The sequence below is a fragment of the Sphaeramia orbicularis genome, chromosome 12, assembly GCF_902148855.1.
Source record: "Sphaeramia orbicularis chromosome 12, fSphaOr1.1, whole genome shotgun sequence".
NCBI classification, from domain to species: domain Eukaryota; kingdom Metazoa; phylum Chordata; class Actinopteri; order Kurtiformes; family Apogonidae; genus Sphaeramia; species Sphaeramia orbicularis.
The window spans coordinates 21219077-21235903 of NC_043968.1; the positions used below are offsets into that span (position 1 = coordinate 21219077).

A 16827-nucleotide genomic window follows, 5' to 3' on the forward strand; every position below is an offset into this window, starting at 1 on the left:
AAGCTATTCAGTCAGATGATAAAATCAGGGGCATTTTATTCTTTGTCTTCTCCAGGCCTTGGATGAATTTGCTACGAAACTGATCCAGAACAACCACTACGCCAAAGAAGATGTGGCTACTCGTAGAGATGCTGTTCGTACCTTCTGTCATTTTCTGAAACCCTCTTAATCAAATTAATGAATTTTGTTTACTACAAGCTGATGAGTTTTAATTCCTTTCAATAAAAATTCCTAGTTAACATCTTTTTATCTTTCCATATCTATAGCTGCTCAGCCGCCGCAATGCCCTGCATGAGCGCGCTCAGTCTCGCCGTGCCGCCCTGGAGGACTCTTTCCACCTGCAGCAGTTCTTCAGGGACTCGGATGAGCTCAAGAGCTGGATCAATGAGAAGATGAAAACTGCCACTGATGAGGCATACAAGGTAATGCATTACAGAGCACAGATGTGTTCGCCATTTTAATTTTTTGTGCATCACAGAGTTAACATCTGTTGACTCTGCTCTTTTTCCAACAGGACCCCTCCAACCTGCAGGGCAAAGTACAGAAACACCAGGCCTTTGAAGCGGAGCTTTCAGCCAACCAGAGCCGTATTGATGCCCTACAGAAGTCAGGCCAGGAGCTGCTGGATGGAAAGCATTATGCCTCCACTGAGGTGGCTGGTCGCATGGAGGAGGTCAGCACCCAGTGGAAGAAACTGCTTGAGGCCACAGAACTCAAAGGTACTAGTTTAAGAGAGGATAAGGTATACCAGTTTTTAACTAAATGATCTACATTAGTATATAACATAATACATATTCAGTATCATTAAATCTGAATATTTCTGATACAAAATGCAGCCGTGTCACAGCATATATATATGAGGTGACTTATGACTGTTTGTGCCATAGGCATCAAGCTCCGTGAGGCCAACCAGCAGCAACAGTTTAACAGGAACGTAGAGGACATCGAGCTGTGGCTGTATGAGGTCGAAGGTCACCTGGCCTCTGATGACTATGGCAAAGACCTGACCAGCGTCCAGAACCTGCAGAAGAAACATGCCTTGCTGGAGGCTGATGTGGCTGCTCATCAGGTACATGCTACACACCAGATATTAACTTTTATTCATGGTTTTTGTAAAATATAAAGGTAAGCAATAAATTAATTGTTAATTTTCTCTTTTTCAGGACCGCATTGATGGCATTACCATTCAGGCCCGTCAGTTCCAGGAGGCTGGACACTTTGACGCTGACAACATCCGCAAAAAACAGGAGGCATTAGTAGTTCGCTACGAGGCTCTGCGGGAGCCCATGGCTGCTCGCAAACAGAAATTGTCTGACTCGCTTCGCCTTCAGCAGCTGTTCAGAGATGTGGAGGATGAGGAGACTTGGATCCGTGAGAAAGAGCCCATCGCTGCCTCTACCAACAGAGGTAATACATTATGCTAATTTTACACTGAAAGCGTGCTCTGCAACATGTTGTTAGATGTTACAAATAAGCAATGAACTGTAGGGCTTCTGAAAAGTTTTAATACAATTTTTTTTAAGTTTCTTATGGTGTTTTCTGCAGGTAAAGACCTTATTGGTGTCCAGAACCTGCTCAAGAAGCATCAGGCCCTGCAGGCTGAGATCACAGGCCACGAGCCTCGCATTAAGGCTGTCACACAGAAAGGAGAGGCCATGGTGGAGGAAGGTAACCTCTTAAATTCTAAAAACTGTGATTCTGATTTAACCACATTAAATTTTGTCCCGACAGTGGAACGCTGAACATTCAACTGCTGGTTTTTTAGGTCACTTTGCTGGTGAGGATGTGAAAGCTAAGCTGGCAGAGCTTCATGGACGCTGGGACACACTTAAGGGCAAGGCGTCCCAGCGCAGACAGGACCTGGAGGACTCCCTGCAGGCCCAGCAGTACTTTGCTGATGCCAACGAGGCCGAGTCCTGGATGAGGGAGAAGGAGCCCATCGTAGGGAGCGTAGACTACGGCAAAGATGAAGACTCTGCTGAGGTACGGCAAGAGAAATAGCCAGTCATTAGCGTGTCAATCCAGTTAATTGTTTTCACTCTTGAACTTGTCTAGAATATTGCGTTATTAAAAAAATGTCCTAAATGGAACATTTTAACATTAGAAATATAAAATTGCAGTGATGAAGGGTTACTATTAATGCCTTCAACCAGGAGATGTTTGCATGTAACACATGTAAGCCTTTGTAGGGAATTAAAAAAAAAACTCTAGGATTTGTAAAGGGTGATTTTGTCAGTGTTAATGTTCATTGTCCATCTATGCCAGCACTCTGTAGGTTAACTAAAATCTGATCATTAGTAACAGAAAAACAAATACATTGTAAAACATAATTTTTAGTTTGTCCTCTATAGTTAACCTTTTTTAATACTTTTGCCCTCAGGTCTCTCTTTGTTTATCATACTGTTAAAATGTGGATTTGTACATTCTTTTGTCTTCTATAAATGCTAAAATGTTTGTTCTACAGGCTCTGCTGAAGAAGCATGAGGCCCTAATGTCTGACCTGAGTGCCTATGGCAGCAGCATCCAGGCTCTGAAGGAACAGGCCCAGTCTTGCCGGGTAAAAGCCAGTCTTCTTTTGTACTTGCAGACCTAACATGGGTCAATGGGAACATTTTTGGAGTTTAAAACATGTTGAAGCTACTTCTTTTAAATGTTTTAATCTTTTAGTAGAAATTTCATCTTGTAACACAAGCCCTTTCTTGAAATTAACAGCAACAAGTGGCACCAACTGATGATGAGACTGGGAAGGAACTGGTCCTGGCTCTATATGACTACCAGGAAAAGAGCCCCCGCGAAGTGACCATGAAGAAGGGAGACATCCTCACTCTCCTCAACAGCACCAACAAGGTTCAGACAAACCCGTTCAGATATTCAGCTACTTACATCGCAGATTAAAGAAATGCATTCAGTATAAAATGTATTGTCTCTGGCATCACCATTTAAAAGCCACCTAAACTAAATGCATAGTTATGACATGTCGATTGTATTTTCCATGAATCTTGAGTATCTCTTATTGTTTTGCTTTAGGACTGGTGGAAGGTGGAGGTGAACGACCGCCAGGGCTTTGTTCCTGCTGCATATGTGAAGAAACTAGACCCCACCCAGTCGTCCTCCAGGGAGAACCTGCTGGATGAACATGGCAGCATTGCTCTACGCCAAGACCAGATTGATAATCAGTAAGAAAACAACAATGAAACCTCTTTTTAATTTTGCAACTGAATTTATTTACTAACTCTTCTGTCCTTTTCAATGTCAGTCAACTATTCCTCTGACGTGTTGTCTGTTTTCTGTTCTTTAACCTCACACCTTTGCGTCCATAAATTTATTTACTGCTTTGTTTCTAACTCTAATGACCTTGCCCCTGCCCTCTTTTTCTGTCTTCTCTGCTATCCACTTGATGTATTTACTAAATCTGTGTCGCTGTGCGTTCACCTTGGCTTGCCGCTGAGCAGGCTTGTCACCAAGGAGGCCTGCAGCGTGTCTGTGCGCATGAAGCAGGTGGAAGAGCTGTGAGTAGGATCCAGCATCACTCTGCGTGTTCTTGTGATCGTGAACCAATAAATAAAAATCATCAGCAGTTTTTCCATCCTGCCCCGCCCCAAACAAAACCTCCCGTTATGTTGTGTGATATTGTGTCTATCTCATCCTCGACTTCTATTCAGCAGAAGGATAGAAGTGCCTGAAGTCCACATTTCACATCCTGTTTTATCCCAGGCTTGCCTATGGATTTTTCTTCTTTTTTTTTTTTTTTTGGTGTACTCTTTTTATTATCCATGATATGCCATGCCATTTTCAGTACAGATCAGCAAAATCTCGTCTTTGATTTACTGTTGTAGTAAGCATTTCTCACATCTGGAAAAAGTCAATATGAATTTTGTACGTCATGTCGTAATAGGTTACACAGATCCTCTTACTTACCTCCAGCTCCATCACAACCTGGACAGAAAGGTTTAAGACTGTTATAGACCTAAGGAGTCGTGCTATTTGTATATCTGTGAAATCAATATACCTGTGATCACTTGTGTAAATATCACAGTAGTATGCAATAAAAGAGTGCTATTTAATGTCTGTAGCTCCTGGATCAAAATTGTACTGACCATTTAGCATCCATGAATTATATGTAACAGTATTTAACAGACAGATAGTTGTGCAACCAAACACTGCCACAACAGTTTTGCAGTAGTATTATTTGCCTAGCGAAAAGATTGTGTAGGACCAAAAGTTCAACCAAATCTGTGAAAAAGCTGATAGTTGTTTATATTGTGTTTCAGGTTTGTTAATGGCAGTGTGTGATCAGTATAAAATTTACATATTCTCAAGAAATCTATCCAGTTGTCTATGTGTGGTATCAACACCCATTCAAAATTCAAAGGAACCAGCATTTTATCATCTTTAATCATATTTATTTTTCATCCCAAATCATTAAGCCCATAATGCTGCTACAATGTCTAGACCAGTCACTAGCATACAGAGTGTTAGTGTTTCTCTCTCTGACCAGTGCAATGTATCGTCTTATTTAAAGGTATGGCACTCTGCTGGAGCTGGGAGAGAAACGCAAGGACATGTTGGAGAAAAGCTGCAAGAAGTTCATGTTGTTCAGGGAGGCCAATGAGCTCCAGCAGTGGATCAACGAGAAGGAGAGTACCCTCACTAATGAAGAAATGGGCTCTGACCTGGAACAGGTCGAAGTCCTCCAGAAGAAGTTTGACGACTTCCAGAAGGTAATACTGCTTGATGTGTTTAAATCTACTTCCTTCTCATATCTGCTTTCATAAATTATATTGTATTATAAATGCTTTATGGTAAACATCTTCTTTGTCCTCCAGGATTTGAAGGCCAATGAGTCTCGTCTGAGGGACATCAACAAAGTGGCATCTGAGCTGGAGTCTGAAGGCCTCATGGCAGAGGAGGCCCCGATGGTTCAGGCTCAGGTAAAATCTACCTGCCACTTCAACAAATATTAGTCATTTTCCCTCATTTGTAGCGGCAATTTAACAGAGGTTATGTTTTCTATTTACAGCAACAAGAGTTGCTTGGTTCTGCTCCTGGCAAGGTTTGAAGCATTGTTCTTTTTCATATATTTCCTGTTTTACATGTCTTCACTTGTTGATTTTTAGTTCTTTTTTAAACCTTTTAATCACTTATTTTGTTTAACAGGACGAAGCTGATTCAAAGACCGCATCACCATGGAAGGTAAGATTCATTTAAAGCTTTTTAATCTGTCTCCAGAAAATGTCTTAAAACGATCTTGTCGTTTTGAGTATTTCAACATGAAATGCATCAACAGCAAAGATTTGACAGTCTGTCAATCTTCGATCTGATACTTGAACTTGTGCATGACTGTTCAACATTGGGTTGATGTGATCATATAATACTGGTGTGTCCCATTTGGATTTAACTGCAATCATGCCAAATAATCATCTGGATTTGACATTTATGAGACACTGAGAAGATCTTTAACGTGTCTTGAATTTAAGATTATGTCTCAAAATGTCCTAATTGTGTATACGAGTCTCATTTGTTTTATTCACTGTAATACAGTGTTTTGGGGATGGTTCAACTCGATCCTTGGTTGCAGTGTTACCTATGTCTTGTTTGGTGTAAAGTCTTGGTTGGTCTTGGCAAAAGACCAAGATGAACCCCAGGAGTTTCTATAACAGTCTTGACTGGTGTGGTGTTTTCTGTTTTTGTCCTTTTCCCCGTCCTTTCTCCCTGCCATGTTTTTTTCATCTTTGAATAGAATGTACGCTTGGCTGTTCAAACAACGGCTAACTTTAATACTATTAAGGTAAGATTAATTAGTCTGCCCCAACCTCATTTGCAGTTCCAATCTATGTTCCCGTCCTGCATTGTTTTCAGAAAACTAACTCCGTTGTCATGGCTTCCCATGGTCTGATGTGATGTGATCTGTGTGTAGTTATTGCTGTCCCATCCTGTTCCTGAATGACGTTTGTTCTGTCCTGTAATCATCCATTTAGCTGTTTACCGTACTGTAAATGGTTATTGCTCTCTGTTTCTTTATGTACATCCTGAATTTTGGCTGCTGTTTTCTGTGTCCTCATGCTGTGTTAAGATCTTACCGTGCATCCAGACCTGTGCAACTCGCCTTTTGCCATTTAGCTTATTTTGTCTGTCCAGCACTGTATGTGTCCATCAGGCATCAAGTGCATAATAATAATATTATCACAGAACATGTTTTTGTCAGATGTACGCTCACATATTTTTAATTTTTGCATTTGCACATAATATCCATGTTCACTTTGATAATGCTTGATGGTAATATTAATTCAAGCCCACATATTTCACATGTGATTTAAGCACAGTTGATTAGTTGACATACTCTAAATCAGTGCAAAATTTTTCACAACATCCTGCAGGAAGTATACATGCAGAGGGTAAATGGCTCATTTTGTTTCTTTTTAATCTGCTGTGTAGGAGCTGAACAATCGTTGGAGGTCCCTGCAGCAGCTGGCTGAAGAAAGGAGCAATATGCTTGGAAGCGCTCACGAAGTGCAGCGATTCCACAGGTACATACCACAGTTCAATAGGAAATGACCCTTATAATACTTCTCTGAAACTATGTACTGTACCCACACATGAAGGAAGCATTTTAAGGTTTACCTCCAGAACAGACAGTACCATTGTCTTGTGGTCTGAGAGGAACTGTAGCTTTCATCTCATTTAAAATCTGGGAGAAACTTAGTTAGCCTCCACCCTCTTTTGCTAGTACGCATCCAACAAAAAAAAAAACTCTAGGTTGGAAGAAATATTAAATTCACCTGTGCCCAAATTTCCAACATTTTTGTGTCTGCTCCTCCTCAGGGATGCTGATGAAACAAAAGAATGGATTGAAGAGAAGAACCAGGCCCTTAATACCGACAATTATGGGCACGACTTGGCCAGTGTTCAGGCTCTGCAGCGCAAACATGAAGGCTTTGAGAGAGACCTGGCAGCCCTTGGTGATAAGGTAAGATTGTCTTTGCAGTTTAATATTCATAGCACTTACTTCTAGGACTTAACACATTTGTACCCAAGCCTCTGACTACAAATGTGACTCCGCTGAGGCTTTTGCTCATTGCTCCTGGCCCTGTGCTCAGGTGAACTCTCTTGGAGAGACAGCAGAGCGCCTGATCCAGTCCCATCCAGAGGCAGTGGATGACATCCAGGAGAAGTGCACTGAACTGAACACTGCCTGGAGCAGCCTGGTTGGACGTGCTGACCAGCGCAAAGACAAGCTTGGCAACTCGCATGACCTGCAGCGCTTCCTCTCAGACTTCAGGTGAGTGACATTTGTTATTTGAGTGAAGAGCTGGATGAGGCTGAGGTGTTGTTTTGTGTAAATAACAGTTGAACTGTCTTTACACAGAGATCTGATGTCTTGGATTAATGGAATTCGAGGACTTGTGTCCTCAGAGGAGCTTGCCAAAGATGTTACTGGAGCTGAGGCTCTTCTGGAAAGACACCAGGTATTAAATTCCTCCTTCTGGTTTGTAAAACTTCTAAAAATCCTCTGCACATTCAACTCTGCTCACCTAAATGTTCTTTTGTAATGTCCTCAGGAACACCGGACTGAGATCGATGCTCGTGCTGGCACCTTCCAGGCCTTTGAACAATTCGGTCAACAGCTGCTGGCCCGAGGTCACTATGCCAGTCCTGAGATTCAGCAGAAACTGGAGGCTTTAGACCGTGAACGTGCTGACCTGGAGAATGCCTGGGTTCAGCGTCGTATGATGTTGGACCAGTGCCTTGAGCTCCAGGTAATTCCATCATGTTCAGCTTTGAGATGAAAACAGTGTTTTTACAGTTGCTGATGGGGATTTTGTTTTTTCACAGCTCTTCAATAGGGACTGTGAGCAGGCTGAGAACTGGATGGCAGCTCGTGAAGCCTTCCTCGCCAGTGATGACAAGGGAGACTCCCTGGACAGTGTGGAGGCTCTTATCAAGAAACATGAAGACTTTGACAAGGCCATTAATGTGCAGGTCAGTGAGAGGTTTCAGTATTCCGCAAAAGCTTTTAACATTGATTGTTAATTGTGATTTATGGAGTATTAAATTTGCACTGTGGTACAGGAGGAGAAGATTGCTGCCTTGCAGTCTTTTGCTGACCAACTGATTGGAGCTGACCATTATGCTAAACCCGAGATCTTTAACCGCCGCAATGAAGTCCTGGACAGGTAAAGGGATTCCTGCATGATCCCAAAATATGAAAATACCAACACAAAATATATACTGCAACATTAAATGATAAAATTAAGAAAACATCATCACATTAGTCCAAACTGTATCAAAAATGCTTGTCTAGATAAATTCACCGTAACACAATTGAAACAGATTAATGTATTACTATTCTATGATAAGCATGCTCATATAATTTTCATATGTATGTCATCAAGGAAAAACAGTGAGCCTGAGGTGGAAGAGCATGCCACATTAATGTTTAGTGGTTGTAAGAAACACTAAAAAAAAGCTCCTTCTTAAAGTTGACCTTTTGATGTTTGAAAGGTGGCGCCGGCTGAAGGCCCAGATGATTGATAAACGCTCTAAACTGGGAGAGTCCCAGACCCTGCAACAGTTCAGCAGGGATGTGGATGAGATTGAAGCCTGGATCAGCGAGAAGCTGCAGACCGCAACAGACGAGTCCTACAAGGATCCAACCAACATCCAGGTACATATTTGCGCTTCACTAACACAAACTGCAAAGAGAACAACAGCTAGTCTAAAAGCAGTGCTAGTGTAACATGCAGTCACTTGGTTTCATGCATTGAACAGAGGCAGGAATGTTAATTTTAACAGATTGTAACTGTTTCTATTTCAAGTGTTTGAGCCAAATGATAACAGCGAGCCTTGTCTCCTTGCCAAAATTAAAAGCTGCTAATTTGTTTTGTCTCGTTGTATTGACTTTGAATTAACTGTGTCAAATCCCTCCCTGTGTTGTGTCTCAAGTGAGACTGAATTTTTCTCTCACTGTTTTATTTTTTATAGCTGTCCAAGCTGCTGGTAAGTTTGAGTAGTGTGTCAGCTGACTAACAACCGAGCAGGTTATCCTCCATGTGTCCACGTCTTTGCTCTGTGTGTAGACACGTCGTAGAACAAACATTCTGTCAGTCTTAAGTTTGTCCCTCATCAGCACCGTCGAGTGCCAGCTTGTTTTCACGTGGGTTTTAATTTTGTATTAGATTGCCTTAATTCTATTCATTTTATATTTTAGGTTTTGTCATTGAAGGCAATAGTTGTTGGGTGTGGCTTCCATTTTTCTTACTTTAATTCTCAAGACGGGTCATGTTTAAAGTTGCTACAACTTTTCACCTCCTTTGATGATACAGCAGTAAGATAAAATTTTATCCGAAACAAATCAAATTGGACTATAAAATAACTTTCCCTTTACTAATCTGAATCTTTCCACTGTTAAATAACAGTTTGTCGTCCTGGTTGGGTGACACTATATTTGCTTGCCGAACAACACTCAGTAGAGTACAAAGATAGAAATATTAATAATAGAAAAAAATTTAGAAAGCTACAAATTTGAGGCAACTTTGAAGTGACCCATTCTCCCTGTAGGTTCCTTAAAGTCAGATGTTTTGCAGATGTTTTGCACTACACTGCCATTTTGTGTTATGGATGTTTGTCCTGTGTATTGTCAATGTCCAACTCATTGTTTGTTATGGTAGTTCTATGTTTAAGTTATTTGTTTGTATTCCACCTTTTTCAGTGTACAAACAATTTATTCACTAATTCACCGGCAAATTTGACATGAAGGATTTTATTCAAACTTGGCAATTGGAAATTTTATCTTATACTTTAAATTTAGAAAAAAAATCTGGATTTGAGTAAGTATAAAAACATTGCTTTAAGTCTAAAGAAACCCCATCTCACAATTCAACACATATACATCATTAGACAGCAGCTCATCCACCTCATTCTCATTATATGTCTGTTTGTCTGTGCTATCAGAGTAAGCATCAGAAACATCAGGCATTTGAGGCGGAGCTGCACGCCAATGCAGACCGAATCCGTGGCGTCATTGACACTGGTAACGCCCTGATCCAAAGAGGAGCCTGTGCTGGCAGCGAGGATGCAGTTAAGGTATGTTCATCATGTGACAAGATCAGCAATAAAAAACCAAATTAAACTCAAAAAATGAAAGTGATAAAGTTTTGATGACTTTGTTCCTAATCCTTTTCTTCAGGCTCGTCTGAATGCACTGGATGAACAGTGGCAGTTCCTTGTTAACAAATCAGCAGAGAAGAGCCAGAAACTGAAGGAGGCCAACAAGCAGCAGAACTTCAACACTGGCATCAAAGACTTTGACTTCTGGCTCTCTGAGGTGATGTCCACACCAAATATAAATCAACAAATGCAGCAACTATGAAAACAAATCGGATGCATGTTGTTGGTCTTTGATAGGTGGAAGCTCTTCTTGCCTCTGAAGATTATGGCAAAGATCTGGCTTCTGTCAACAACCTGCTGAAGAAACATCAATTGCTGGAGGCTGATATTTCTGCTCATGAGGTCCGCAGCTTGTAATACCTGAAATAATAAGTTATTTATGTAATAATTTTATTTTTTACTTATAGTCAGACCATCTGAATGCATATTTTTCATCTTGCAGGATCGTCTGAAGGATCTGAATGGCCAGGCTGACAGCCTGATGGCCAGCAATGCCTTTGACACCTCACAGGTGAAGGACAAGCGCGATGCCGTCAACGGTCGCTTTACCAAGATCAAGAGCATGGCAGCTGGCCGTCGAGCTAAACTCAACGAGTCCCACCGCTTGCATCAGTTCTTCAGAGACCTGGATGATGAAGAGTCTTGGATCAAGTAAGCAAAATTTCTCAGATCATGTACTTTACAAATGCTATTGTTTTTTGCTTGACTTCTGTTTTTCTTATACTTCATCTGTGCTCATTTACATACTCGTGAGTGCAGCGTATAACTCACTAGCCGTGAACCTCGGAGTTCTTCTTACGCGACACGTATCAGTAAACAAAAGGGTCTGGAATCCAACTTTTCTGTTTGCGGTCCTTACTTAAAACTTAGAATAATTCAAACAAAAGATGAATTTCTAAATTAAATTACGTGATGGTCAAAAGACTGTGATGCTCCAGGCTTCAGGCTCCGCTCCTTTTTCTTTACATATTTATAATCTTAGCGGCCAATAGGATTGCATCACACAATTATATCAAGACTTATACTATTATTACTCAACATCCATATAATATACATAAATTATTAATGATAAATCAAACCTAAATATAAATATGAGTTTTTAACTGAAACCCAAAAAATGGCTTTAACAATACTGCTTAAACATTGTCCTTTTTTTTTTTTACCCCAACTCCACAGAGAAAAGAAGTTGCTTGTGAGTTCGGAAGACTATGGACGTGATTTGACAGGAGTACAGAATCTTAGGAAGAAACATAAAAGGCTGGAGGCCGAGCTGGGAGCTCATGAGCCGGCCATTCAGGTGAGTTATCTATTCCCTTGCCCCAGAGTTGGGCTCTAAGAATCCTCTTTCTCTATAGACCCTGCAGACCAGAAAGTTTACAGTATGCATTAAAAGCCAGTGCGTAATATTAAGTGGCATCTAATGGTGAAGCTGCAGATTGCAACCAACTGAAACATCAGTCATCCTCCTCTGTGACAGCTGCAGAAGGCCCCCATTAGAGCCTGTGTTGCTATTAAATAGAAAAAAGTGAAGAGGAGGTCTATACTAAGCTACTGTAGAAAAATATAGAAGTACAGCTAGGTGGACCCATTCAGTCTGTATATGTAAGTGGCATACTGTAAGGTCATAAAAACACAATGCTTATTTATGTGTGATGATACATTGAGACATCATTATGAATATTATATTCCATTTATGCAGTAAAATCTTTGATTCCCCTTGAATTTAGCACACTGGACCTTAACCTGAAAGTAATCTAAAGGTTAACTCAAGTACATTTATTCCCCATTAAGAAATCCCATGTGACAGACCCAAAGTACCAATGAATAGATCCCACTGAGTGCGATTTAAGCTCCTCCACCTTTATGAACACACACAGAATAATGTTTTGATGTAGTCCAACACATGCCATCAAGCTGCCACAACAACTCACTAAAGCATTAAATAAGTTGACAACAAATGCATCATTTGTCCTGTGTCTGAAGAACATTTGTGAAAATTTGTCAAGTTTGACAAATTACTGAGTGTTTTTGAAATTGGAACCAGTCTTAACACAAGCATCATGTTGCACATCAAATAATGTCAGTTCTCTGCAGTAGCAGAATATTGGAGCAGGTAGCAGATGGTGTTTGAAGCATCAGGTCCACACCCTCAGGACTCTGAGAAAAACAGACAATGACATTGAAGAGCTGATATAATGCTTGTGTGACATCTCTTTGTTGTGGTTTTGTACTTCCAGTCAGTGCTGGACACTGGGAAGAAGCTGTCTGATGACAATACCATCGGCCAAGAGGAGATCCAGCAGAGGCTGGCCCAGTTTGTCGACCACTGGAAGGAACTCAAAGACTTATCTGGAGCAAGGTGAGCTGAGCAACACAAATCACTTGATTCAGTGTGAAGGACATGTGCAGCATCGCACAACACACAGAAAGGAAGAACTTGTAAATACATGTTTTGTGTCCCAGGGGCCAGAGACTGGAGGAGTCGCTGGAGTACCAGCAGTTTGTTGCGAACGTGGAAGAGGAAGAAGCTTGGATTAATGAGAAGTTGAACCTGGTGGGAAGTGAGGATTATGGTGATACACTGGCCGCTGTGCAGGTGCTTTTCTGTTAAACACAATAGAAAATCAAAAAAATATCAGTGCTTCTAAACTGTTGGGTTTGTGTGAACTAAACCTTTTTTTTCTTCTCAGGGCTTGCTGAAAAAGCATGAAGCTTTTGAGACAGACTTCACCGTGCATAGGGACAGAGTCAACGATGTGTGTGTGAACGGAGAGGAGCTGATCAAGAAGGTAAAAACACTGTTTGAACCATAAACTCAACTCTACGATAATTGCAGCTGTTAAGTGCAGCCTGATTTACACATTTTTTCCCCCAACAGAACAATCATCACGTGGACAACATCAGTGCTAAGATGTCAGCACTGCGAGGCAAAGTGTCTGAGTTGGAGAGGGCTGCAGCTCAGAGGAAGTCCAAGCTGGATGAAAACTCTGCCTTCCTGCAGTTCAACTGGAAGGCCGACGTGGTGGAGTCCTGGATCGGTACGAATACAGTAATAATACAAAAATATAACTTTCTTTCCTTAGTATAAAAGCAGTGCGTGTGAGAGTATGAGGTAGCTTTCAGCCTATTATTATAGTTAATAATTCTGTGTCAAACTAAAATAAAACTAAGATGAGCAGATTACAGACATATTCAATCATTAACCATCACATGGCTTGTATTTAGGTGAGAAGGAGAACAGCCTGAAGACTGATGACTACGGCAGAGATCTCTCATCTGTGCAGACTCTTCTCACTAAACAGGTACCCCCTCCTCAAAATCAGATGTTTCCCTGCACCAGCTCTTATTCGCCCCTCTCTCCTTCTCTGATGTCTTCTCTCTTTTTTCGTGTCTTCCTGCAGGAGACATTTGATGCCGGTCTCCAGGCCTTCCAGCAGGAGGGCATCACCAACATTACAGCTCTCAAAGACCAGCTGCTGGCTGCCAAGCACGTCCAGTCAAAAGCCATTGAAGCCCGTCATGCTGCTCTGATGAAGCGCTGGAACCAGCTGCTGTCCAACTCTGCTGCTCGCAAGAAGAAACTTCTGGAGGCTCAAGAACACTTCAGAAAGGTAGAGACCTGCAAAGGTTTATTTTTTAAGGTTGAGGGTCTTTACACATCCTAGACCACATCTCCCAAAACTGATGTTTGAAATGTCTAACGTCTAAACTAATCCACGCCCACCTCAGGTTGAAGACCTGTTCTTGACATTTGCCAAGAAGGCCTCAGCCTTTAACAGCTGGTTTGAGAACGCAGAGGAGGACCTGACAGACCCAGTGAGATGCAACTCTCTGGAGGAGATCCGAGCGCTGCGCGAAGCCCATGAAGCCTTCCGCTCCTCGCTGAGCTCCGCCCAGGCCGACTTCAACCAGCTGGCTGAGCTGGACCAGCAGATCAAAAGCTACCAGGTGGTGTCCAACCCCTACACCTGGTTCACCATGGAAGCCCTGGAGGAGACCTGGAGGAACCTGCAGAAGATCATCAAGGTCTCAACACTCACCCACCTTCCACTTTTTTCTTTTTTACAAACCATGTCTCTGGACATATACTGTACCTTTGTCTAACCCCAACTAAAAGAATATGCATATAGAGAAACACTGAAATACACTTATCACTGGCTCTGAAGGAATATAAATCCAGTATTTAAAGCAGTTTGAATTACTTTAAGTCAACAATGTTTACAAATTGTGGTTGTTAACAGTGAGTGCTTACCTTTTCCAGACAGTGAACAAGGTGCAAGCAGTTTCACAAATACTGTCCATTTAATAAAAAAACAACAAAAAATATATATATAAATAAATTAAATACCTTGAGGCTGAAGTGTACAGTACTCGTAGTACATGGTTTAACCATGAAGAAAAGCTGCAGTGGACCTGAAGTGGTACAGGCCTTTTTGTCTACAGTACATCTTCCCTTGCTGATATTTTGTATTAATGTAGGAGCGAGAGCTGGAGCTGCAGAAGGAGCAGAGGAGACAAGAGGAAAATGACAAGTTGCGTCAAGAATTTGCACAGCATGCCAACGCCTTCCATCAGTGGCTACAGGAGACCAGGTACAGAGCGGTTTTCTGACCGCTGAGTCTGTATGAGATAGAGTGACTGTATAATACAGGTGTCAGCATCAACGGTGGTTTATGATGAAAATATCTAAGTTTCATGCTCTTCACTAGACGCACATAATGTTTGTGTCACTGCTGTCGACAGGATTAGTTGTGAACATGGTTTCTGCGGTGTCTGTTAAAAGTCCACTGTATTAGCTCAGCACAAAGCATGCTTACTGGTGAAGTGTTTGCTTTCTTGTACATGTTACATTTAAAACATTTACTGCAAATCAAGACATCAAACACATTCACCACCGTGGTTTAGCTTGTGTTTGTTGAGTTTGCAGTGAGCACTTTGTCATTGTCTCATGTTGTTAATGTATATTTGTTTCTCTTTTTTTCCTCTCTCCCCCTCCTTCCTTTCGGCTGCTTCCTCGCTGGTGCTTGGGATTACTTTGCTAATCAGGACATATCTTCTGGATGGGTTAATATCATCTTTTTCTCTGATTTATGTGTGTTTCATAAAATGTGTGGTTGTAATCTTAGACATTTGAGTAGGATGTGATGATAAAGGTTTGATCTGAAAGGTAGGTGGATTTTTAAATCAGAACTAGTCTAAAACATGTCTTCCTTCTTGATGTAGATGATTTCTTTTCTGAATTATTCCCTGTTCTTCCTTTCATTTTCTGGTGTGACGTTTAATCTCTGGTCCTCCCTCCTCCCCCACCCTCTCTCTGAATAGCATAGCCTATCGACGGGTTATCTGTGTCTATCAGTACCAAGTTGCTGATGATCTTTCTGGAAGGTCAACCTCCTTTCAAGCTTCTGGTTTACTTTTGCTTCTTTTCTGACCCACTGGGTGCCCTCTAGCCTGTGTGACCTCATTCACTTCAGTCTAAAAACATCACTGTGGGCTCTGGTGTGCTCAGAACCTTCCTGCTGTACTAACATCCACCCAGTCCTCAAACTGCCAAGCGGTGCTTCTTTAGACCAGTGTTAATTTACCATGTGCACTCCAGGGACGGAAACTGCAAATGTTTGGTTTCCAGCCCAACAACATGAAAACCTTTGGATGTAATGATTTAAGCACATTGTGTGCAAGTGGACCAAGTCACTGACTTTTCTGCACGTGTGCAGTGACTTCAGGTCTCACCACTCATTCAGTAACTTCACCTTCATTAAACACTAATAGATGCGCTACAGTTTCCAGTCCTGTGTGCAGTAGCCCTAACCTTGCATGGTCTGGGTTACCAATAGCTTCTTTGGCATGAATGTAATTCTAGAAGACAGGATCATGCATTTCAACAATTGTAATTTGTAATTTAGTTTATTAAAAAAAAGCTAAACTCTACTGGTAGGAAATGATTAAACAATCTATACACACTTAATAAATGGTTCATTAAGGCCCTACCAGGGATATTATAGAAAATGTAAACCTCCCTAATGTTAGTGTGTGTCAACTAGTGTACATTAGTCGTATCAGACTGTTCTGCTTCGTTTCTCATATTGTTTTGTGGTTGTCAGGTCTTGTATGGTGGAAGAGTCCGGTACCCTGGAGTCCCAGCTGGAAGCCACTAAGGTACGTATCTCATCAGTCAGAAATCATGATGCCATTTCTGCAACTAGAGAGTGTCAGGGACTGAGAGGCAAAACAGGACCCATTTTTATCTTCATTTTTGAGCTGATGAGGGCGAAGAGGTCTCACAAGACCAAATCATAAACTAAACTAGAAGCACTCGGAGAGCGCAGACCTCGGCCAAGGCTGATCAGTGCCCCCCCCCGTGGGCCCCCCCACGCCAAGGAGGTTATGTTTTTGCCAGGGTTTGTTTGTTTGTTTGTCTGTCTGTCTGTCTGTCTGTGCGTTAGTGTGCAACATAACTCAAAAAGTTATGGACAGATTTTGATGAAATTTTCAGGGTTTGTTGGAAATGGGCCCCCCCACCCCCGATCACCACCAAAATTTAATCATTTCTTCCTTATCCCATTTCCAACAAACCCTGAAATTTTCATCAAAATCTGTCCATAACTTTTTGAGTTATGTTGCACACTAACGGACAGACAAACAGACAGACAGACAAAC

The 16827-nt window shown here is 41.5% G+C and overlaps 1 protein-coding gene across 9 annotated transcripts in view; it reads left to right on the forward strand.

Moving 5' to 3' along the window:
* sptan1 (spectrin alpha, non-erythrocytic 1) overlaps positions 1-16827 on the forward strand; it is a 30588-nt gene that overhangs the window by 11766 nt on the left and 1995 nt on the right. For 2 of the 9 annotated variants that reach the window (XM_030150835.1, XM_030150841.1), the window contains 40 exons: positions 56-133; positions 267-422; positions 515-719; positions 888-1069; positions 1164-1407; positions 1546-1668; positions 1766-1983; positions 2465-2557; positions 2713-2847; positions 3028-3176; positions 3453-3509; positions 4523-4721; positions 4827-4931; positions 5021-5053; positions 5158-5193; positions 5741-5788; positions 6436-6527; positions 6823-6967; positions 7098-7279; positions 7367-7466; positions 7560-7757; positions 7834-7980; positions 8071-8174; positions 8503-8665; positions 8983-8997; positions 9952-10083; positions 10187-10324; positions 10405-10509; positions 10610-10818; positions 11344-11464; positions 12405-12526; positions 12631-12763; positions 12858-12956; positions 13046-13205; positions 13393-13469; positions 13569-13778; positions 13897-14193; positions 14647-14759; positions 15214-15231; positions 16272-16326. In XM_030150835.1, coding sequence (XP_030006695.1) covers positions 56-133; positions 267-422; positions 515-719; positions 888-1069; positions 1164-1407; positions 1546-1668; positions 1766-1983; positions 2465-2557; positions 2713-2847; positions 3028-3176; positions 3453-3509; positions 4523-4721; positions 4827-4931; positions 5021-5053; positions 5158-5193; positions 5741-5788; positions 6436-6527; positions 6823-6967; positions 7098-7279; positions 7367-7466; positions 7560-7757; positions 7834-7980; positions 8071-8174; positions 8503-8665; positions 8983-8997; positions 9952-10083; positions 10187-10324; positions 10405-10509; positions 10610-10818; positions 11344-11464; positions 12405-12526; positions 12631-12763; positions 12858-12956; positions 13046-13205; positions 13393-13469; positions 13569-13778; positions 13897-14193; positions 14647-14759; positions 15214-15231; positions 16272-16326 — 5196 coding nt within the window. The remainder of the gene's footprint in view (positions 1-55; positions 134-266; positions 423-514; positions 720-887; positions 1070-1163; positions 1408-1545; positions 1669-1765; positions 1984-2464; positions 2558-2712; positions 2848-3027; positions 3177-3452; positions 3510-4522; positions 4722-4826; positions 4932-5020; positions 5054-5157; positions 5194-5740; positions 5789-6435; positions 6528-6822; positions 6968-7097; positions 7280-7366; positions 7467-7559; positions 7758-7833; positions 7981-8070; positions 8175-8502; positions 8666-8982; positions 8998-9951; positions 10084-10186; positions 10325-10404; positions 10510-10609; positions 10819-11343; positions 11465-12404; positions 12527-12630; positions 12764-12857; positions 12957-13045; positions 13206-13392; positions 13470-13568; positions 13779-13896; positions 14194-14646; positions 14760-15213; positions 15232-16271; positions 16327-16827) is intronic. The other 7 variants (XM_030150837.1, XM_030150843.1, XM_030150840.1 and 4 more) reach the window with 5 other exon arrangements.